At 35.1% G+C, this 25670-nt stretch overlaps 1 protein-coding gene across 1 annotated transcript; it reads right to left on the bottom strand.

Annotated features, from left to right (window-relative positions):
* Nucleotides 1-15295: 15295 nt before the first annotated feature.
* LOC113690174 (chitinase 1-like) lies at nucleotides 15296-17188 on the bottom strand. The gene has a single exon (XM_027208002.2). The coding sequence runs from the start codon at nucleotides 17133-17135 to the stop codon at nucleotides 15417-15419; it is 1719 nt and encodes a 572-aa protein (XP_027063803.1). The 5' UTR covers nucleotides 17136-17188; the 3' UTR covers nucleotides 15296-15416.
* Between the last annotated feature and the right edge of the window lie 8482 nt (nucleotides 17189-25670).

Genomic DNA, 25670 nt, shown 5'->3' on the forward strand with positions numbered 1-25670 from the left:
AAGAAAAACATGATACGATGAATGAGACACTGAGAGTAATATGACAAAGTGTAGGGTTTAGTGGTTGTTTTGTCCTCTGCAACTTTGTAAGCGTAGGACTTCTCTTACTCTATCAATAATAGCTTATAGTTTTACGTAAAAGAATAAATCATTGTTTGAAGTATACACACATTGACATTGAATCGACTAATCATGTCTTCTACAGTACTACCGTCTTGCTATATTATGTTCTTGCATGCATAGTCAAAGCCACCTAGGCATAATTTTTTCTAAAAAAAAACTCTATATATTATGTACTTACTCCATCTCAATGTGTTCATCGCACTTCGAAAATCTAACTTTTTAAAAATAGTAGGATAGAATATTATTTGGAATAATTATTGTAGCATTTTTTGTGATATGATATATGTAAGATAAAAAGGTAATTAGGAATATAAAAAGGTGGATTAGAAAATATGTTTATAATACAAACGAAATATTATTTGGGATAATTTGCTATCCAAACAAAACAATGTTTTGAATGTGATATTTATGCATCTCTTTCAACTTTTACTCCTCAAATTTTAAATTTTAAATTTGAATATAAGATGTCTACGAGTAAAGGAAGGGACAACATTGGAAATAGAGACTAAAGATGACTTTAACTTTTGTAACATAATAAATATTTTAAAACATTTCATAATAGAAAGCATGACAAGCTTTTTGGAATGAAGGGAGTATATCACGGTAGATTTTTTGACTCCATAAAAAATATACATTTTGGGACCAATATTAATTGGGAACAAGTATAAACAAATTCAAAGGCTCCTAACTCAAAACATAAAATTCCATTGCACTTATCTTATTAACATAGATGGATAGACCGACAGACTGGCTTTGCCTTCTTTATCTCCATATTTTTTACCTCATGTACTTTGCATGTGAATATTTATTCCCAAGATATAAGGTTTTTACGATACTAATTTTCCTGTTTACGAAATTTTGATTATTATCATAATATTGTAGAAGAAACAACTATAACAAACAATATCAAACAATTGCGAGATATCTAAATTGTTTATTGCATAAAATAAAGGAAATTGAATGTTTAATGTGCATCATACCATTACAAAAACTCAGAAAATGGAAAGTCATTATGTCTAAATTGACCAACTGTATTACTTTGTTGGAGTTACAACAGCAAGAAGAGGAAGTCTTTATGATGTATCAAAATAGTGCATACAATCAAACTTGAGCAAAATATTTGCTAAAATATGTTTATTTGTAGCCATTGCAAAAGTGATCTTGGAGCAGCTCCATTTTACTTATTGCACAATGGACTAGTGAATATATGCCGTTCGGTGTCTAATTTAACCCCTCCTGGTAGTATAGGGCCTTTCCTCTACCTCTACTTAAAGGACTTGCACCTTAAACTAATCTAAGGGGGTGTGGAGGATTTTACCTCATATATAAGATCTTGGACCTTTCTATTCATTGCTTTAGTTTTGTGATGAAAACTCAAATTCTTATAAGAAAAAAAAAAGCATAAAGCATTATGCTTTTGAATGCATGATGACAATTAAGAAGGTCGGGTTGATTATGTAACTTTAAATAAACCTTGGCTTATCAGTGGTGTTTCAAGAGAAGTGAACATTTTCTCCAGATCGTTAAAAAGAAAAATTGAAGCTCACTTGACAGGGACAGAAAGCTTTGCAACTCCAAGTCTATATCTATTTATATGGGCTTTCTTGCATGCTTACCTACAAGTTAAATTACTTCTCTGATCAGCTTATTGCATAATATAACGTCATATACATCTATATAGTCAATGTTAGATAACGTATTTTCACCCTACTGCTCATGTCCACAGGGACAATTGAAGTGCCTTGCATATCAATGATTTAAATTTAACAATTTGTCACAGAAATTGTAATATCTAAAATTGCTCAAAAATACATATTATCCTACTTTGCTTAGATAGTCATTGTGATAAAGCTCCTCTCCAGTAGTAGTTCCCTACAAATTACCGCAATACATATCCGGATGTGATACGTTTTTTAGGTTTAATCAGTGGTCCTAATTACTTGCCCAAATTGCGCTCTTGCCGTGGTTAAGAAACATATATTCCTGTTCCTATTCCTTCATGTGTCTTTTTTTTTTTTTTCTTTTTTCAATTCCAATAGGAAATCATGAGATTTAAGAGGCTGGGAGAGAGGAGAAGAGATTTGAACCTAGGACCTCTTTGTCTAAGGTATTCCTTCGGGTGTCAAATATAGCTTTTAAATTTGATTTTTAGCAATATACCTTTTTTCCCTTTTTTTTTTTTGTTTTTTTCGAATAAGTGAGAGATTTTGAATCTAAGATCTCCAACTTACAATCTCTTCCACTTTACCACCAAACTCAACTCTCTGCACCCGTAGGCCAAGTAGGCTTTATGTTCTACATATATTGCCCAATATGTTATTGTTTTTCTTTTCTTGTATATCTTGTTTCTAATCCTCTTGTTTCTAATCTTTTCGTTGTAGTCTATAAAACTTTTATTTTTTTCCAAACCTTTTGAACAATGTAAAAATCAATAAAAAAAATTTGTTCTAAATTACTTAATGATAAAGGAACACTTGTTGACCGAAAAAGGAAGTCATAAGATGGCGAAGAATTAAATTAATTTATCCAAAAGTAATTTGAATGGTTTAAGTAAAAAGTAAATTACACCTTCACTATATTAATATTTATTACAGTTACCTATTTAACAAATTAAATAAGGCAGCCAGCTACAAATTCATTATATGATTGTTTTTTATTGTTTAACTTTCTCATTGAAATTTTATTGAATACAACCATTAGTTTAGATGGTAATCAAGTAATTGAGAAAAAAGGATTAATTGACATAATTATTTATATTTTATAATAGCTGAACAGTTTTTATGAAATGCACAATTTTGTCATCTTTTGATTTGCCTTTCGATAATTTATAAAGGTCCCTTTGTGATATTGTACATTAGAGAGTACTTTGTTTGTAAAGTTCAGGCTGTCATACTTATAATGATTTTTAGACGGAAGAATAAATTAGTTTTTGCCCAAAAAGGAAGAAAAAGAGCACCTAAGATTCAAGGTAAAATTGCAAAAAAAAAAAAAAAGATTTGATAAGCGTTCAGGATGTCATATTCCTCTTCCATTTCAAAGTTTACTTTGTTCAAGGATTTTTTATTTTGGGGGTTTCAATTGACTCAAATGGGACTTTACTTGGATCATTTCGTCAATTTTCTAGGTTCTCACCAATTCCCAAAAAAAAAAAAAGAAAAAACTTTTGGAATTTAGAAACTCAATAGCTGTAATAACACAAAACAAAATGTTCATCTGGTCTTAATTAAGAAATTTAGAATTAGGTTAGTCGACTCAGGTTTTTGCAAAAATGATGAAAACACCATTGCGATAGCGATATGCATGTCATATGAAATTATTTCTGTCGAAGATATGTTCAAGAGAAAATGAAGGGAATGATCAAAACAAAATTTTAAAAGTTATATGGGCGAATTTGACCTAATAATAATATAGTTTGGCAAACAAATTGAAATATTATAATAGTTTAACTCCAATTTTAAAATAGTTTGACCTAATAATACTCATGCTAATCCATAAAATATTTGAGATTGGTTGGACTCAAATTTCAGACAGGGACAATTGCAACAGTAACCGTTCCTGAATGTTTGATGGCCATTATTAGCAAAAAAAGGAAAAATGTAAGAGTAAATTACACTATGTACAATATTTTTAGCGTCGTATGCGGGATCTACAAAATTTTCTTCTATATTATGTCATGCTGATAGTGTTTTTATATTTTCCAAAATGAACTTGCAAGTTATATCTCGTTAAACTAAGTAAAACGGTTCAGAAACGATTCACTAGAAAACCATTTGAAACCATGGTTCGTTAGACTGCCGGTGACTTGGGTAAGGCCAAGCATCAAGATCGGAGACACTAGAGGGAGGACCATGGGCAGGAACGGTACTGGCGGTTTTGTGCATTTTGCATACGACGTAACTTTATTTGTACACGGCGTAACTTTATTTGCACAACATGTAACTTTAGAACAAAATTTTATGGGGTCCACACACATTATAAAAATCGAGGTACAAGACGTGATTTGAACCATATAATTTTTTGTGGCCAAATCCTGGCCATGAACTGTGCAAGGACGATCTTATCCACTAGAGGGAGTAATACTTCACCGAAGGTTTACGATAATTCTATTGACCTTTCCTCATATCCAAAAGGTAATAGTTGCCCCCCTTTAAAATCATTGGAACCTGATTGTGTTTGGATGGTAAATTATTGGGGATCACTTTTTCTTGAAAAAAATATGTAAAATTTGTTCAATGTAACGTATGTGAGATAAAATAGTAATTAAAATTGTGTTGATAGTGTAAACAAGTAAATTTTTACAAATAATCCGCTATCCAACCACCAAAATTGGTCAATGTTCGTTGGTACCTTTTATAGATGAATTCCATCTACAATACAATAAATAACGTGTGTCGATTAGTACCCATTCTTACTCTTGATATAAAATCTAGTAGTTTTTAATAGTTATTGTTTAGCATGTGATTGGTTAAAGGAATATTCACAGCTGAAAGAATATAGATTAATTTTTTTTACGCTGTTAATTTTAGATAAATGATAACTATACAAAATTTGAATTTAAAATTTTAGTATGAAATTTTGCCTAGGCTACAAAATTGTTTATGAAATTTGATGAATAAGAATTCACTCGAACATCCGAGTTACACAATTTTCGAGTAAAGATGTTGAATATGGAATTTTAGATATTTTCTTCACGCTGCATCGCATTCTGAAGATTGTGGCATAGATTTACACTAACTCGATCGTACACACTGATTGTGACTATTCTTGTCCTGTTTCAATCAAATTTTAGGACCAGTCCATCGTAAATTATTGTGCTCCCACGGAATTTCAGGACCAGTCCTTCCTATCGTTTCAGTAGAATTTTGGGGCCATTACTTCTTTATTACCTCCTTGCAAAATTAGCCACGTTTTAATTTCTCCAATTTGCATGCCTCTCATTCATGACACCTAGCCATTATTTTCCTCTCTGGATTTGAGGTTGTTAGCCATCATCCATCAGGATGTTGCAGGAGGGAGGTAGATTTTGAAACCTAGAAAAAACTAGAGTTTTGTAATGGAGGTTTTCAATCAACATGTTTTCTTATGTGTGATGGGGTTTATTGTATAGTTAAGGAATAATTTCAAAAACCTTTCCTGAGATTCTGATAATTTCACTGAATTTTCTTGAGATTTGAAAAATTACACTTACCTCTTTGATTTGATAGTTAAAGTAAGAAAACCTTAAAATAATACTGATTTGATCAAATTTTTAAATGAATATAAAAAATGTCTTTGTGTAATGTGTTTTAATTTATTTCCTATATAATTATAAAATTATCTAGTATATTTATAAGGAAAAAGGTGTCAAATTTTCATGTCCATACCTATTATTTGATAAATAACTATAATAATAATTTTATCACTATGATGGGATACTTTTGATAATATTTTATTATGGATTTAGATTTATAAGATAGAAAAGAAAATATTGAAATAATTCATTTAGAGTTTATGAATTTTTCGAATAGTGGGATTATCATAATTTAGTAATGATTTTGGACAATTTCTTTTTGATTTATTGTTAATTTTAATACAAAAAAAAAAAGAAAACAAAGATTAGCAAAAACATTGGATTACATATAAAATTAACTTATCAAAAAAATCACTAGTTCGATATTTGGTCACTCTAGAAACTAGAGGTAATAGTGGTAGTTCTATAGTTTTATTGGAAAAAAATTTTAAAAAAAGGAATAAGAAGGAAAAAGAATGAAAAAATAATTTTAAAACTCATTCTAAGTATAAGCATATCAAATAAGGAAATTTCATTAAAATATTTAAGGATAAAATTATCATTTTAAATGATAAGGGAGGCGTGCAAATTTTTAAACTTCAGGGGAGCATAGTAAAATTATTAAAAATCTAAGGGGAGGTTTCTGAAATTATCCCTATAGTTAAAGCACCCCGCCCGTCTCAAAAGCGATGACAGTTTTGGGACTTGCGCTTTTTATGTACAGTATCCTGCAAATGACTTATTTTACTCTGCTTTCCATCTCTGAAAAATGATACAAACTCCGAAATCCGAATGGACCTGAAGTACGTGGCTGACTAGCAAGTGGGTTACAATTTCAAGCAAACATAAGTTGATGGAGGGATCTGCCTCAAGCACAAGCACTTTCTCTTTTGTAAGATGAAAATCCATGAGCAATTCACCATTGCAATTGCGCCAGCCTCCCTTTATTTGCCAAGCTAATCCGGAATTTAGGCTACATATCAACTACCCTTGACCTCCGTCCACCTAAAACAAGATGCACTGCCACAAGCAAAAGTTTTGTTCTTCGACCTTGAAATTATGATTAAATATTCTTTGTATTTGGCTTGCACTTTATTTGTTGATCAAGAATTTATCTTTTTTAATTGCTGAATGACATGGTATCTTCTTTTAAAACATTAGAAAGCATGTTTTACAAATTTTTTTTGGCAAGTTAATCTGGTAGAACTCGAGTCTGCCGTAGCTAGGCTTGAGCACTTGTCTTTGAAGGTCAGGATAGATGGAAGTAGGGATGTAAGCGAGGCGAGCTACTCGTGAGCTACTCGCGAATAGCTTGGTCAATGGTTTGGCTTGAATTCGATCAAATTGAGTTCGAGCCGAGTCTCGAGTTAATCGAGTACACATTCGAGTCGAGTTCGAATCAGAATTTTGCAACTCATGGCTCGACGAGTAGCTCGTCGAGCCATATAATTTAAATAATATATGTATGATAATTATAAAATGACCGTTATAGATATAATTTATACTGAATTTACAAGTAAGGTATCGAGTCAAAAAGGTTGATTACTCGACTCGATAAATCTTAACTAAAGATCGAATCTTATCGAGTCGAGTCTCGAGCTTTTAAAGATTTTCTCGAGTCAAGCTCGAGTTTGAGATTTTTCGACTCGATTGAGCTCGAGTCGTGCTCGAGTAAGATTCGACCCGATTACATACCTAGATTGAAGTGAAGAGGGATGATTAAGAAGGAATGAATTTTGGTGGTGGTTGGGCTGGGTGGAAGTTTGCCGGCTAAGAGGAGATAAGATCGCGAGTAATTTGGGAACAATGTGGTCCGAAGTGGTGATTACCTTGGAAGCTGAATAAGTCGTGGTAAAGCAGTGCCACATCACATCATCTACATCATTCGGAGGCATCGGAGTTTTTATACCATTACTCTTCCATCTATGTCCCTTTCTCATAAAGTTTTAGTGGTGGGATTTAGGTGCTTCTTCAAATAAGGAGTGACTAAATGCTCCACGGTAATCAGACTTGGTGACACTTTTTTTTTTTTTTTTGATATTAACCACAGGCATATGCATCTGTTTTACGGTCTGCGATTAATTCTATACCAGTTGCGTTGACCTCTTGCAGTAGAAAAATTCTTCTAACGTTGTTCTTTTCCATCCCATTAGTTTTAAACTCAAAATCTCATGATTAAGAGATGCAAACCCTTTCTACTTGCATCAACATCTGTTGATATCAGGTATGGTGAGACTAACACGCACAAAAAGATGTATTATCGTACTTTGCTTAGATATTCATTGTGATAAAGCTCCTGTCCAGTGGTACTTCCCCACACATTACCGCAATACATATCCTAATCACAGGAAGTTTTCTCCAATTCATAGTGAAAGCAAGAAAATTCCAGTCCAAGTTAAGCAAGCGAAGCTCATGAATTAGCTCATTCAAGAAAAAAAATTTTTTGGAAATACCCAAAGATTACAAAGCTTTGGTGATGCGTTCTTCAACAAATGACTAGCCTTTTTACAACTAAGATCGGAATAAGTTGGGCCGTAAACGTCCTCTTTAAATAAAGGTTGTAAGAAGGTGAAGAGGAAGTCAGGCGATTTTCTTTGGAAAGTTGCAAACTTGGGTGGTTTGAAACCAATTAGGATATTGTCAAAGTCCGTACTTGTCATGGTGGCCTCGATGCAATTCCAGAATGCGTGAAATTGGTAGCTACTAGTTTTGAATGAGATAATTTTGACAATGGCTATATTAAGTCAAGACTTGGACCAGCAATGACCTTAGCGGTGGTATTTGGGATGTTTTGTTTCCAAATAGTAGCGGGTTGGTTCATGGTTGCAAGGCAAAAAGGAAGTATCCCATGTGACCTCTAAGTAACTTGAAGTGGTCTTTATTGACAATTTATTATGAAGGAATTTGGTAACATCTTCAGCTAAGGTTCTAATTATGCACGTGGACGTTGGTTTTGGAAACATTAGTATTCGGAGACTAAGGTAACTAATAACCTTCTCCAACTATGTATTGCTTGTTTTGAAGACAACCGCAAGTCAAAACAGAAGTGGTCTTGTGATTTCTTAAAATGTTGAAGCCACGGGAATCATGATTCTATGCCCAAATCAACTTGGTTCAGTTGCGGCGTAAGGCTAGAGTACAAAGTCACACCATAAGAATTTTAGTAGCTTGGGTTTGATTTCCAAATGGACCTACGCTAAAGGAATTCCAAATTGCTCAATTTCGAGACAAAAAGAAAAATAAAAATAAAAATCAAGATTAAAACTTCAAGCTTGGTCTTTGGCAATTGTCAACAATGCCTCGCCAAGTCTTGAAGTGGGGGCATTTGTAGACAAAGAAATTTTATTTAATTTATTTAGTCAAGATTATTTAAATTAAATTGATCTTGATTCAATTAAATTAAATCATAGAAGTCCAATATATTTTAGACTGACAAAATGGGCCAATGTTATATGGGCTATCAAATCAAATTTGTAATATCCATTTAAATTGAAGTGAATAAATTGAATTGATTTATTAATTCACAACGGACTATTTGGGTTGGCCTACTATTTAAGCCCAACCTAAATGGATTTCTTGAGTTATAAGTTATCCAAAAGGCAGGGAGGCTCTAAGGATTTTTCTTGAAGACTTAGTCTATATATTTTGGCTATAAATAGAGGTTTTCCCTCAAGGCAAAGGGACATTTTTTTAGAGAAATTCCTAACTTCCGGAGAAACGCTGTCAAATTCTCTCAAGAGCTTTTTCTTTCAAATCCAAGCCCAAATCAAGTCAAACAAATCCTCCTGCTATCGGTGTTGAAGACTTACAAGTTCCAAGTATTCGATGCCATTATCAAATCAATCGTTTTCCTCATCGAAATTGTAGAAAACACTCTTTCGATCGGAGAATAAACTTTTTGGACCCTTCGGTTGAACTCATTCGAAGAAAAGAATCAAGGAATTAATTTCTTTGGTGCAAGAATTTTCAGAGGTTGTAACCCACTTATTATTTGATTTAATAAATTTGATATTTATGCAAGTTTTCTTGTCTTTTATTTTAGGCAACGAAATTTGTGCATACACAGCGAACTTTGCTGAAGTTCAGCCAAAAAAAAAAAAAAGAAATATTGATTCTTGAGGTGAAAAAATGGATTTCCTCTTCAAAATTGATTAAGAAATCTCACTGTTAAAATGAATAAGAGAAAAACCATGAGAAACAGCACCGAGTATGTGATATAAATGCAAATCAGAATCCTGGAATTGCCATTTCGGGTGTCGGTTTCATGTTGGCAACATCTAATTCTGGCTATAAATCGGACTCAGATGATATAGTGATCTATGTGCACTAGTATAAATATGCTATTGGGGTTGCATCCTGAAACTCAAAGAAGGACGGCTCCAAGAAACTTGAGAGCCCGTAAAGTAGAAAGTAAAAGCCACAATATGGTGTGCATGTGTGTTCTTGCGTTTTGAGTTTAAGAAAATTTTGAGTATGTCATAAAATAGCCTCAGTTTGAGTGTGAATTTGACAACACGAAGTACTGGCAATAATAAAAAAAAAAAATAGATCATCAGCAACATACCATGGTAATCAAAACCTGCCAGTTCTACTTATAAAATAGTTCTTTAGCAAGAGAAAACAAATATAAAGAATTGGATTACCTTGGCGCAAACCCCTCTCATTGTCTTGACTTGCATTTTCTCACTTGAACATTTTTCACTTCATTTCTCTTTTCTACCACTTGAATTCATCACCAATTATCTACTTTTCACCTCATTTGACATCTTTTGGTGATTGGATCATTAACCTACAAGAAAATGAAGTTTTTACCATTAAAATCAATAGAAATGCAATATTATCCACTTTTACCAAAAATATATAATTTTACCAAAAACCTCTTTATTTTAATTATAAAACTAAATAATCAACTGAAAATTAACTAATAAAATGCACTTAAAAATACGTAAAATAAACTCTTATCAAATACTCCCACACTTGAACCATTGCTTGTCCTCAAGCAAGAAGAAATTCCAAATCAAAACAACAATTCAAGTATTTTTTTTTTCTGGTCAAATATCTTTCAAATTGCAATCCTTTATTAACAAAGTAGATAATCATTCTACAACCATTCTAAATGCCACAAATACTCATCATATAAAGCAAAGGAGATAAATTATACCCGAAATTTAAGATTAGTTCAACTCACTTTCTATTCTCAACTCAATTTTACTCTTAAGCAAATCTTCCAGGTCAAGTCAAAGCATACAAATTTCATGATCATCATTTATTTTTTTTTTCCGAGGGAGTTATTCATAGTAAGGGCTTCCTTCAGTAGTGATTATGTCTTTTGACACGAAGATCGACATTTGTAGATGAAGATCCCCGGTTACTCAACACTTCACTTACTAAAATTGCTTTGCATACTCTTAATTCAAAAACCGTTCTACACGAAAGTTGAGATTTGTAAATGCCAACTCCCGGTTACTAGGTTCTAGAATCATTGGAGTGGAAATTATTATTATTATTATTATTGCTTTTCTTTTTCTTGTTCTTCTTTTTTTTTTCTTTTTCTTTTGATAATTTCCCTCTTATAGAATGATCATAAAATAAATAATGCAAATATTGACCAAAATCATCACTCAATTTGTAAAATTCAATCAAGATAGGAAATTTGTCAAACATACAAAATTCAAGGTATAATTCAATCTACTTTACAAATATATTTTCTTTATAGCAGCAGTTCTGATCGCATAATAATTACTACGAAGTTAAATAAGTATTTGAATCTTCAAATGTTGAAAAATTTTTGTGAAAAAAAAATTAGACCATTTTCAACATTTCCTTCCATATTTTGGAAAAATTTGGGAGAAAGATTTTGCATCGTTGTATGAACCCAAATTATCCAAATTAATCCCTCCCCCACACTTAAATTTCACATTGTCCTCAATGGGAAAAAGGATTAGATATTTGCTCAGTAACTATATCCCTTCTATTTCCACTTCGAGCTTTTAAAACTAAAAAGGGATAAGTTACACCATATTAGATCAAATCTATCAATATTTTAAAGAAATTTTGGCAAAGTTTCCTCTTATATTTTGACCATTCTCCCTGCCAGTAGACCACAATTTCTCCACATTCAAGCGTAAATTCAAGTATATAGGTGACCAGTTTCAATTCATTCAAAATTCAAGCACTGAAAATGTAAAAAGAAGACAAATACTCCCCTTATGTTCAAGTGTATTTCCAGCAGTCATTCCAATATCCAACCTTTGAAGACAAAAACCATCAAACAAAACAAGCTAAAAGAAGCCATTAGTTCAGGAAACTAAAACAAAAGCAACTAAAAACAGAAAATCCAGCAAGTTATACATGCATATTATTCACAATTTTCCTTTTTTTAAACTCTTCCACCAGTTAGATTATGCATTGTTCTCAAGGTGAAGGAGTAAGTAAGCTTCCCTGATATAGTAAGTGTTTCTGATGATGGAGAAGAGGCCGCCTACTTTCAGAAAAATTCCCAACACGTTAGAAATTCGCACACTCATTGAGAGTGATTATCGCTTGATTGTGCTGTTGGGAAGATGGAATTGGTGGCTTGAAGTCAGAATCCAGATCTAGATTGTGCAATGAAGATAATTCTACTTGAACCACCTTCAATTCCCTTTCGAGTTTCTGACTAACCTTAGGGTGGTGCGCCAAATTCTTGCACCTTGTTAGCAAAGGAAAATATGCATGTGAAAACTCACTTTATTTTATTAAAACTTAAAATCTAATAAAGCATAAAATCATTGGGTTGTCTCCCAACCAACACTTTTGTTTCAAGTCGTTAAGTTCGACTATTTTCACTCATCATTAAGGTGGCTTTTTTAAAGAGTAGTCCAGCAATTTTGGACGGGGTGGATCAACAAATGGTGATTCCACCTCATGAGCCTTATCCTCAAATGATTTGGGAGATGGAAGTGGCTTCTTAATCTCAAGTGTTTCAAAGATATCTGCTTCAAATATCACGACTTGAGAATTAACCAAAGGATCATCCTTATGAACTTGTTGAGGGAAAATGTCATTGAAATATGCACTATCAACACACTCCTTAAGATGAGTTAAACTTGCGTCATTGACTCCTTCCTCTTGAGGTTAAATGAAGTGAAAAATGTTCAAGTGAGAAAATGCAAGTCAAGACAGTTTTGACATTCTTCGGTATTTTGGCTATATCTGGAGCTATACTTATCGGATTGAGGTGATCTTTATACCATTTTAAAGCTAAGAAAGAGACCTACAATTGGTATGAAGACATCGAAATATAATTCTGCTGTTTTCATAGACAAAAAGTCGAAATACAGAAGCTGCATTCTGTGGTCGGAAATTGAAACAGGGGTTTGACCAGAGGATGGTATTTTGACCATATCTCAGCCTACAAAAGTCCAAATGGGATGATTATTGATGCTATGGAAAGATAATTCAAAGAGGTACGACTTTCAAGACTAGCACAAGAGTAGATTCTGCCGTTTTCATGGAGAAATAATTCATGCAATCTGTCAAAAAGAAATTCCAGCAGCAAATCCTGACTTTGATACATGTGCAACTTTTTTTGAAAACTTTTTGTGTATTTTAGTTGAATTTGCAGCTGCGATTTTGAAGATTCTTGACAATAATTAAGCAATGAGGTCATGGATGATAATTTAAGTTTTGTCTTAAACTCATCCAAACACCTATAAATACCCCTTACAATTCAAGAACAATGGAGATTTTTTTTGGCCAACCTTTGTTAGTAGATAGAGAGCTTAGAATAGATTAGTTTTCAGATTCAATAAAGCTCTTTGAGCTAGTTTCGTTTTTAGCTCTGTTAGATATTAGTTTTTTTCTAACTCTTCTTCTACTTTATTAGAAGTTGGAGTATTTTGATAATCATGTCTAGCTAGCTAGATCTATCCTTTGTTCTACGGGTAGATGAAACTGGTTGGTGCAAGATTTGGATTTGTATGCTGCTAGTTTTCACTAACCTTGTTCTTGGTAATTCATTAATCTTGACTTTCACATTTGTTAAAGCTTGATCATCTTTTGCAAATTATATCAGTTATTGTGATCGCACGACAGTGGTAAACAATAATGGAAAGAAGATTAATTGAATTCTAGCATGAAACACACGACAGTAGTGAATCACTAGAAGGGTTTTTCATAATATTTCACAAAGGCCTAAGATCATCACTGGTTGATTTTCACCACGACAGTAGGTGGAACCTAGTGATCGTGACAAAGCTTTTCTGCACAACAGTGAGATAAGTATACATTTGGAAATGTTCCCTACCAAGACAAGAGTGAATTGTGACTACAAAGTACATGGCAAATCTGATCTTTACTAGCTAGTGGATTTAATTCCCCTAGAACATCTTTTCTTTTGACATATTTGTTAGTTGGGATTCATGCACTTAATCTGTTTTTAATTCTTTGATCAACACATAATTTGAAAAGTTTAGATAATAAGATAAGGTTTAAAACTCTGGTATTTGTTAAGTTGCTCCCTGTGGGATTCGACCCTTGTACCTTTGCTATACTATATTTCGATCTGTATACTTGCAGCAAAACGAGGTATTAGGTTATAACTTGTGAGTTGATTTAATTGGTAAATTTTAACCTCGTCAAGTTTTTGGCGCCGTTTATTGAATCTGAAAACTAATCTATTCTAAGCTCTCTATCTACTAACAAAGGTTGGCCAAAAAAAATCTCCATTGTTCTTGAATTGTAAGGGGTATTTATAGGTGTTTGGATGAGTTTAAGACAAAACTTAAATTATCATCCATGACCTCGTTGCTTAATTATTGTCAAGAATCTTCAAAATCGCAGCTGCAAATTCAACTAAAATACACAAAAAGTTTTCAAAAAAAGTTGCACATGTATCAAAGTCAGGATTTGCTGCTGGAATTTCTTTTTGACAGATTGCATGAATTATTTCTCCATGAAAACGGCAGAATCTACTCTTGTGCTAGTCTTGAAAGTCGTACCTCTTTGAATTATCTTTCCATAGCATCAATAATCATCCCATTTGGACTTTTGTAGGCTGAGATATGGTCAAAATACCATCCTCTGGTCAAACCCCTGTTTCAATTTCCGACCACAGAATGCAGCTTCTGTATTTCGACTTTTTGTCTATGAAAACAGCAGAATTATATTTCGATGTCTTCATACCAATTATAGGTCTCTTTCTTAGCTTTAAAATGGTATAAAGATCACCTCAATCCGATAAGTATAGCTCCAGATATAGCCAAAATACCGAAGAATGTCAAAACTGTCTTGACTTGCATTTTCTCACTTGAACATTTTTCACTTCATTTCTCTTTTCTACCACTTGAATTCATCACCAATTATCTACTTTTCACCTCATTTGACATCTTTTGGTGATTGGATCATTAACCTACAAGAAAATGAAGTTTTTACCATTAAAATCAATAGAAATGCAATATTATCCACTTTTACCAAAAATATATAATTTTACCAAAAACCTCTTTATTTTAATTATAAAACTAAATAATCAACTGAAAATTAACTAATAAAATGCACTTAAAAATACGTAAAATAAACTCTTATCACTCATTTACAAAATATCCCTCCAGAGCACCATTGAAACTCAAGGAGAAGTGAGCTATATTGACTCCATTTCTGATCCAAGTTGCACCGGAAACATAAGGGTTTTTGTTTGAATACATGTACATTTTTTACAACACATATAAATATATCGTGGCACGCACAGGAAGAAATAAAACAAAATATTTTAGCACATAGTTATTTCTATTTCGATGTTCGGACTACAGGTTTTTGATCTAGCACTGTTTGCAAGTTATTGTTTTCCACATAGAACTAATCATATTTTTCATGCTAAGTTTTATTGAAGAATAAGCACAAATTCAAACTCAAACACGATAGCACTTTATCCAACATTTTTAATTTATTTGGGGATTAATAACCCGTTATTTATTTATCAATTTTGTCTCTGGCATGAAGAACCAGGACTACATTTCATCTCTCAGTAGATACTGAGAGGAACTAGTCAGATAGCAGCATAGTACTGTATCTGGGACTTGCTAACATAAGGCCTGATTGTCTCACTGTAATTTAAGTCGTGGGCATGGTCCCAAACCATGACTCCTCCATAACTGGAATAGTTCTGCACAAAGGGAAGAACCTCATCAATTAGCACTTGCGGTGGGATGTAACCACCACTAGGTGAGACTGCAGGGTCTGCAGGTACTCCCAGGAATAATGTATTAATGCCTGGATAGGAAGCCCAGCTGTCCCAACTGTCGAAGAGGGGACTGGTATTGCCTGGTGTATACTCACAAGGAGGATTGTTAAAAAATTCCACCCACACGTAATCAAAATGGCCAGTTTTGATAGCAGCGTCCAGAAAATAGTCAGGAATGAAACATTCTGGTGCTGCTGATAAATACACCAGCTTCCTCTCTGGTGTGTTATATTTTGATAGCGCCTGAACAAGGTCAGCCAAGTAATCCGCCTTTCCAGCTTGGATATGAAAATCTACACCATCTAAAACGGCATTGCCTAATGGACGAGAGTCTGATTCATTACCACCTAAGAATTCGTTCCAGATATAGGAGGCGACTTGCTGAGCATCATCGGAAGAAGAAAGGTTAGCGGCTCCACCGAGAGAAAGAAACACTTTGATGCCTAGGCCTTGGCAAGTTTCTATTTCGGAACTGTTTAAGGAATGCCCAGCTATGTTCAATTGCGGTGTTTGGCCACCGCCATAATTTATCAGAAAGGCAATATTCACGTAGTCGTAGGTACCTTTACGACATGTGTCTACCAGGCTTCCTTCTGTAGTGTTTTGGCCCCAGTAGGTGGCAATGCCAGCATTTACGGGCTGTATCTGGGACTTGTTAACATAAGGCCTGATTGTCTCACTGTAATTTAAGTCATGGGCATGGTCCCAAACCATGACCCCTCCATAATTGGAGTAGTTCTGCACAAAGGGAAGAACCTCATCAATTAGCACTTGCGGTGGGATGTAACCACCACTAGGTGAGACTGCAGGGTCTGCAGGTACTCCCAGGAATAATGTATTAATGCCTGGATAGGAAGCCCAGCGGTCCCAACTGTCGAAGAGGGGACTGGTATTGCCTGGTGTATACTCACAAGGAGGATTGTTAAAAAATTCCACCCACACGTAATCAAAATGGCCAGTTTTGATAGCAGCGTCCAGAAAATAGTCAGGAATGAAACATTCTGGTGCTGCTGATAAATACACCAGCTTCCTCTCTGGTGTGTTATATTTTGATAGCGCCTGAACAAGGTCAGCCAAGTAATCCGCCTTTCCAGCTTGGATATGAAAATCTACACCATCTAAAACGGCATTGCCTAATGGACGAGAGTCTGATTCATTACCACCTAAGAATTCGTTCCAGATATAGGAGGCGACTTGCTGAGCATCATCGGAAGAAGAAAGGTTAGCGGCTCCACCGAGAGAAAGAAACACTTTGATGCCTAGGCCTTGGCAAGTTTCTATTTCGGAACTGTTTAAGGAATGCCCAGCTATGTTCAATTGCGGTGTTTGGCCACCGCCATAATTTATCAGAAAGGCAATATTCACGTAGTCGTAGGTACCTTTACGACATGTGTCTACCAGGCTTCCTTCTGTAGTGTTTTGGCCCCAGTAGGTGGCAATTCCAGCAGCTTGCGAAAACCTTATCAGAGATGTCATCAACAGGAATGTTATTGGTAAGAAGAGTAGTTGCAATGGGATAGCCATTTTTTCTTTTCCTTTTTTTCAGTTATTTTTGCAGATTTGCTTTGGTGAGTTTAGTTGCACCATGATTGACCATTTTATAGACGAGTTCATCTCAAGTGGGGAATGCAACACGTGCGGAGTATTGGGCATTTTTACTCTTACTATTACAGTTTTAAAAATAGTTACTCTTCAATATGTGCTATGAGATTATTCTTTTATTAATGACATTGTTGTTTAATTGTGATTGAGACATGTGTTGTACTAACCTGACTTTATACGTAATCTGTTAACAGGATGGAGGAACATGCATTTCGAGGACCGGATCGAGCAAGGTAGTAGAAGTTAAGTTTCAAATGGACTTTTCTATGAACATCTAAACATATTAATTCAATTGGGATTTGGGTACTTTTAATGAGGTATACCATCAATAATGTGGTTGCATTTAATTAGGTACACCATGTCAATACTCCTGTATCATCACATGTCACGTAACCAAAGATGATGCTGGATAGATATAAACAAATCTAATCAAATCGATCATTCTAAACCTCAAAATTATTTGGGCTTTGTATGTAGTGGAAATTTTTTAAAGTATTTTTCAAAAACTTTACTATAACAGTGTATGTTAAAAACTTTCGATAGTAGACAGTTCGTTTGAATTAGGTGTTTTTGAAAATTTTATTTTGGAATGTCTAAAACATTTAAAATTTTATTGAGCTATTTTTTAAATATTTATAAAAAAATTCCCTATTAGCCACCACCCCTCCTCCTTCCTTCCTTTTTCTCTCTCCTCCTCTCCCCTCTTTCCTTTCCTCCACTTTCTTCTTTCTCCCTCCTCCCTTTCCCTTCCCCTTCCCTGCAACTCCATTCCCTCCCTTTTTTCAATCTACTCACGGATGGCAACTAGACCTAGTCGCTATCGCAACCCACCTGTAACAAGGCACAGGTTGCAACCAGATCGAGAAACGGGGGAGGAGAACAGCAGGGAAAGGGAAGAGGAGAAGAGGACGGAGGAGAAGGAAAGAGGGGAGTGAAGGAGAGGAGGAAGGAGGAGGAAAGAGGGGAGGGGAGGGGGTGACTACAGTGGTAGTAGAAGAGGGAGACTAAAATAATTGAGAAATAAGATGAATTATTAGGTCACAACGTGACCAAGTTTTTCGTAAAAAATGAAACTATTGATGAACAAAGTAGACTGAAATAATTGAGAACTCGAAAACTTATCTTCACGTAATCTGAAGATTATGCCGACTAGAATTCTGCTTTGATCCCTAGAGTTCAACGTTTTATTGCACAGGTAAAGTATGCATTTCCATAAAATGTAATCTAACCCTTTCACAATCCCAATTCCCTAGTGAGCTTGATATTTGCAATAAAGATTGTTCAAGTATCAATCACAAGTTAGTTTATCTCCTTTGGGTCATGGAAAAAATTTAAAATTAAAAAGCTAGTTTCACTTTCTTTTCTTTTTGTTTCAATATATAATTGGAACTTGTTTTGCTAATCACGAAGAATTAATTTGGACAAAAAATAAAAAAATTGTACACAATTCACAAATCCTTAAATTCATCCACAAACACATTCAAATTAAGGAAATAATTTTTGGTCTTTGAACAAACCTCAAATGAGTTTGTAAATAAAATTGTTTTTTGTAAGCCATCAATCTAGAAAACTATTTTAGAAAATTCTAAAATTTTGAAAAATTCCTCAAATTGACAAAAACACTTTACAATGAGGGAATAATATTTTCTGGCTTGAAAAGACTTTGTATAGGTTCTTAAACAAATTTTTTATATGTTAAAATATCACTATTATATTGACTCCATCAACATTACACATTTACACATCTTGTCTTTATTTTCAACCTTCTTTTATATGTTTTCAATTTTGACAAAAAAGTATAGGACAACAAAGGGTACTTTTGGAGTGAAAACATCTTCTCCATCCAAAGATGAATTTTTAATAATATATTTTGAAATGGATTGGCAATGTTATAAAAAGTCAAAAGCAAGGAAAATGATAGTTTTTAAAGTTAAAAGATGCTAGATGAAACTGTTAGAAACCTCAAGGGAGGTTTCTAAAATTATCCCTTTAGATAAATGCCTAGAAAATTAAATCCAAACATCCAAGCGCAATAATGTGAAATGTGTTCATTCTAATGTGTAATTATCCAAGTACAATAATGCTTGGGGCAATTATTGTACTGACCTGACCTAAACTATGAGAGACTAATTTCTAAAATTGCAGCTTCAAGTATCCACGTTCATAGAGAATAGACAATTAACAATGGTACATCTTTTCTGCTCATCATGTCAATTCTCAAGTATACATCTGTCCACATTTCGTTCTTGGCAGCCTTAAAAGTACTCAAACATATTCTAACTGGAAATTGGAGGGCAGCAACACAGTATTGTTACGTTGATGCTTAAGATTATTCCTTAATCGGTATGCATCTTGAAAATCCAAACATCTGTACACAAAAACGTGAATGGTATGATTTTTGTGTTTATTTCGACAAATTTTTTTCATAAACTATGAGACAATCAATGAATGAGGTAGGGTGAAATAATAGAGAGCTTTAATAAGGCTATGGACTTTTGTAAAGTCCAAATTGAGCCCTTGCTCATATATTGTACTATCCTTTTATTTGCAATAAAATTTCTATCGTTTCTGAAAAAAAAAAAAGAATAAGACTATAGACTAATAATGAATTGGGAAAATTAGTGACTACTATGAGTTTGTAACTTTAAACAATTAACATGCTGGGTGTGTTTTCGTACAAGTTAACCTTTGATTGTTTAACTGTAAACTCGAGCAAAACAAACTAATGACTAGTTATTCTTTTGGGTAATTTATGCCGGTGGCTCAAAAAAAATTATGCTGGTGCCAAAAAACTGTCTCTATTATCGCCAGGCCACCGGAACTAAGAAAAAATCTTGCCTCTATACCTTTTATTATGTCTGAACTGAGGACTTCCATTTTCTCAGTTTGTACTGGTGAACACTACCAGAAAATAGTGTAAACGTGGCACCAAAAAAGTGCTTTAAAGACGGGGGTATAATTTCTTTGGCTTGGATGTTTTGATTGATAGAGGTCTAACCGATCGAATGTATTTTGGAGTAGTGAATTAGCAGAGAAGTATGGGTGCGTATTAAAATTTGTCAATTTATAATAGCTTTTTTATTTTAATTAACCACATAAAAATGGTACATCTAGACAAATGTGTCACAACAATTATAACATATCTTAAAAGTGCCGCCAAACCAATGGCCACCCTAAACCACTGTAGATTATTAAAAAAATCAATGGAGATAAGATAATTGAGAGAGTGTCCCATGCATCGAAATTGATCTGATAATAAAGATTAATATTATCATTTTTAAATGTTATTTGAGTGGAATCTTAAAAGTTGGAGAGATCACGTCGTGTACGTAATCTGATAAGGGACACCATTGTAATAAAAAAAATTACGGAGCACTAAGACAAATAATTAGGTTACAACTTGACAAATCTTTTTCATAAACTATGATACAACCAATGAATGAGGTAGGCTGAAATAATAGAGAGCTTGAATACTTATCTTCACCTACTGCGATGTTTAATTGCTTGTTTAGAATGTGCATTTGGACGAAATCTAATCTAATCTAATCTAATCCTTTCACACTCCCCATTTTCTTAGTGGATTCGAGATTTGCATTAAATTTGTCAATTTATAATGGTTTTTTATTTTAATAAACCACATAAAATTTGAACATCTAGACAAAAGTGTCACAACAATTATAACATATGTTAAAAGTGCCGCCAAATCAATGGCCGGCTTAAACCACTGTAGATTATTTTAAAAATCCAGGGAGATAAGACAATTGAGAGAGTTTTTCAACTAATCTCTAATTGCTCTTTCTCTTTAGAAAAAAATTCTCTTCAACTCTTGATAGGATGTTATTTGTTAGCAATTTTATTATTAATTTCCCTTGTATTCTTGCCAAATAGTGTTTTAATTGTTAATATCTACTTATATTTGGTATCCGGACTTAATTTTAGGGAATAGAGCAGAAAACTACAAAAAAGGAGGTATTTTTTGGAGAATATGGAGACATCTAAATACTCCACAGGCTTGGCCCACATTGCTAAAAAGGACCGGATTTCCATTTCCCTTTTTGCTGACTAGGAGTCCTACCAAGAGTAAACGTGATACAAGGAATGGCGCTGAACCTTCTTTGGAGCATTTGGACTCTCAATTTTGGTGGGACCAGCAAGATAAGAAGACTTAGTCATTTGGGCTCTTAAAAGAAACAAACGAACAGAGGATTGGTTTTGTTCCTTATCCGGCGGGACCACGGAGAGAAGTGAAGAAATTTGTTTTAGATTAGGAGACAATTCCTTTCTTTAGGGAATTGGGAGTTTTTCCGTGGTTCTTACTTTATCGTGTTCCTCTTATCAATAGTTTTAGCTTAGTTTTTAGCATAGTTTAGTTTTATTCTTTCTTGGTTCCTTTGATGGCCTGGACTTCAATTAAATTATGTGGAGATTTTCTCATGAGGCGTGGCTAAGTTTTTCTAGTCAAGGGGACAACTGACGATTTGGTTCGACAATTACTGTGAGATTGAATCTGTTTTAATTATTTTCTTCATTTATTGGTATTTATATGTTCCCTGATTTTAATTGCTATGGCCTTGTGTATGATTGATTAGTGCGCAATAATTAATTATTCATATAGGCTATTTTTGCTAAATAGGGGTAATTGAATCCGTAATTGTTCGTTATCTCTACCTCAGTAGCAACTGGCGTAATTGGGTTTATGTCAGGGGAGCATACGATCTAGTTTAAACAAACCCTCGTAGCGTGTTTGTTGGTTATGATTGGACCTTTCTAATTATTAATACAATCTAGAAATTAAATCTTACGGTCGTACCTAGGGTTGTTTTTTGGTTAGAGAAATAGTTAACGGTCGTACCTTAACTATCGAGAAATTAAGGAAGGGTTGGTTGTTTATCGCGTGCATGACAACTATAACTAATCTATTACTAAATGTTGGAATTATTTCTGCATCAATGATCAGTGCATGAACCATTTCTGAAGTGTACCCTTGGCTAGAGTTTTCCCTTAATTATTCCTCTTAATCAATTATTTTCTGCAGTTAATTTATTTAGTTAGCATTTAATCCAAAACCCCCCATACTTTGGACTCTAGAGGAAACGAATTATCCCCAGTCCCTGTGGATTCGACCCTACTCACCGCTATATATAAAATCTGTATTTTTCTCGAGTAGGTATTTATTATTGCACAGGCTGACGACCTGTCAATTTTTGGCGCCGTTGCCGGGGACTGGTGCCAGATTAATTTGTTTCTTTTTGAGTTCGTCGTGTTTTTATTTTTTTTTAATTTATTTTTCTCTTATTTTTTTTATATAACTTATGGCTTCTAACACTCCATATTTTGGTGATATAATGGATTTTGTTTCCGGGGAAGGCGATGAGACTAGTTTTTTTGCTAAGTTTGCATATTCAGAGGCACTAAACTCTATTAGAGAAAGAATGGCTGCTGCAACCTGTAAAATTTGTTATGCCAGGGATCATTCAACCGGTATGTGCCCCGAATATCAAGATAATATGAGTGTCCCATTCAATAATTATGGAGATTTTTCACTCTGGTCTCAACCGTGGTATAACCCTAATCCAAACGGGTATGATCAAGGTTGGTGGGATAACTCCAATTATAATTATACAACGGGGCCAATGAATTTTCAACAGTATGAGTCTCAAGAATCGTCATCTATGTCAGGTATGTCTCTTGAAGAAATAGTTGAACCAATAGCTACTAATACATACCAATTCCAACAGGAGACACAAATGAGGAATGAGATGATGAAGGATGCAATGAGTTATCTGGCAGATCAATAAATCGATGGGCTTCTCAAATGGAAGAATTGCCCTTGAAAACTATTGTTGATCTAGAAGAAAACGAGAGTGCAATTTGCTTGACTAGTGATGAGGAGATGCAAGAGTGTCAAAATGAGAAATCTACAGATGCAGTTGAAAAAGAAGCCGAAAATGAAGAAATGGAACCCCAACCGCAACCCATTTAAGTGAAAGAATCCAGTGAAGAATCATCAAATGTGGTGACACCACCTCCATTCCCTAACCCGCTTTTTCTTAACTCTTACTCTATGATTTCTGTTAATGAGATTGATTTTGTTATACCGGAAGTTCTTGAGTTTCATGGCAGGAATGAGTTAAGAGTAGTTATGATCAAATATCTTGAACCGTTGAATGCTCTTGATGGAGGAGTGGATGAAGAATTGCGATCAATGCTTGGTTATTTGGCGCCATCAACTAGTCCATGGAAAATCGTAACTCGTGTGCTCAAAGATTACTCCATCTATGAGGGTTACCAGGATCATATTGAAGCGAGCCACAAGATTTTATCCTCCGTTAACAAGCATAGCATGTCTAGCCAAAGACATTAAAGAAAGGCGCTTTTTGGGAGGCAACCCAATTGTTAATTTTATTGTTTTAGTGCTTAATTATTAAATTATGTCGTTTCTCACGTGGGTATTAGTCACTCTTGATGTTTTCTAACTCTGATCAGGATAGGTAATCTTGGCGTGCCCACGCGAGGAGGGCATGCGTTAAGCGTCTAAGTCCAAGTCCCATGGTCAGTGGACGGTTGTAAAACATGGCGTGCCCACGCCGTGTTATTGAATTCTCAACATCTCGTGATACTGGTAGAAAATGGAATCTTGGCGTGCCCACGCGAGGAAGGCACGCGTTAAAGTGCATAAGGTAACTCTCGAAGTCAGTGGATGCTCTCTAATCTTGGCGTGCCCACGCGGTGTTTGACGATCCAAAAATTTCTTTAAAAAAATTTTTTTTTTAAATTTTATATTACAAAAAAAATAATAATAATAATTTTTTTTAAAAGTAATTTCCAATTTGGACGATTTACGTTGGAGTAACTTTGAAAAAAAAAAAACATTTCCCTTTTCTCTTTTCTTCTTTTTCCTTCTTTTCTTTCTTTCTTTCTTTCTTTCCTTCTCTTCTTTTCTTCTCTTCTTTCTTTCTTCTTCCCCGCTGTCCTGCTTCCCTTTTCTTTTATTTCTTCTTTCGACTGCCCTCCATCCTCCGCTACCTACCTCGAATCACCCCCACCAGCACGCCGCGCAGCTCCTCCCTCGCCCGCCACCAGCTCGCCATCCCCAGGCCGCTGCCCGCGCCCATCTCTCTCTCTCTCCGCACACCATCGAGCACGACAGCCCACACAGCGGCGAGCTCACTCCGCGCGTCTCCGCCACCACCATGCGAGCACCGCCAGCTTGCCACCCTCTCGACCACCTCCAAGCTCCAAGTTTCCTGTCCTTTTGCGCGCGCAGCTGCTGACTAGCCGCCATCCACCACCGGCTACCCACTTGCCGCACGCCACTGACCAGCTTCATCCCCGCCACCTCCACTCACCAGCGCCTTTGACCGCCGCCTGCTCATGCTCCACAGCCGCGGCCACCACCTCGCACCACCACGCGCCACGAGCTCCACCACGCGCGACCACCATCAGTTCTCCTCCAGCTTCGTCCGCGACCAGAGCCACCATCGCGCGCTGCTGGGCGCACGAAGTTTCGCCCACCGCCTCTTCCTGCCAACCGCCGCCACCTCCCTCTGCTCTCTCTCCACCTCGTCACCAGCTCACGGCCAACAGCTCCTCCGCTGCTCCACTGCTCCACCACCCATGGCCATCTGCTTGGTGTCTCTGGTATGAGGCGGAGGTACTTGTTTTTCCCAATTTATTGGCCAACTTTCTAAGGTAAATTACTTATATTTGGAGTACTATTTATGGAATAGATTTCTCGATTGAATTGGGCACAGACTTTGGGTTCTATGTTGAATTTTGGTTTTCGGGCCCCTGCTAAATTATTTTGCTGAATTCTTGATGCCCTACGACTGTTGATTTAAGTAGCTAAAGTATTCGGGCCTCTGCTGAATTGTAGTTGGCAGAGTTGTGCATTTATTTGTTCAATCCAGCAACTATAATACTTAGTGCATTGATTGTTGATTTCATGGCCATAGTTACTATCCCAATTCATTTGTTTGGGACTTCTTTTCGCCCTTGAGATTGATATTTTCTAGACCCTCTGATAGCTATTTTATTTGTAAGTTATTGGGAGTTGATTTTGGGAGTTCACTGCTTTTGTTGGGCGTTTGTTACGATTTGGGGTTGGGCATTTAGTTGCTGCTTCTGTGCACCATCGGTTGCGATTTCTAAGAGGTTCTTGTGGCTGATTTAATTTTGCTCTGATTTAATTTTTGTTGCGCACCATTGACTGTTGGGCTTTTGTGCTTAAAGTGTTGCTCCTGCTAGATCTCCGAACTACTGTTGCTTGAATTTCCCTCTTCTTGGGTCAATTGCCAATTTTAGCAGGTAGAATTGTGTAATTAACTGTCCAATTGAAGACATTTGTTGGGATTTTGGGGTGGGCCAGTTCCATCATTATTTGTTAATTGTTGGGAGGCATCTCTGACAGTGATCTACTTGTTGAGATTGGTCAATTTTACTTGCATTATCGGGGTA

This window comes from Coffea arabica, chromosome 5c (genome assembly GCF_036785885.1).
Source record: "Coffea arabica cultivar ET-39 chromosome 5c, Coffea Arabica ET-39 HiFi, whole genome shotgun sequence".
NCBI classification, from domain to species: Eukaryota; Viridiplantae; Streptophyta; class Magnoliopsida; order Gentianales; family Rubiaceae; genus Coffea; species Coffea arabica.

Coding starts and splice junctions, on each gene's coding strand:
- LOC113690174 (XM_027208002.2), bottom strand. CDS start 17,135: ATGGCTATCCCATTGCAACTACTCTTCTTACCAATAACATTCCTGTTG.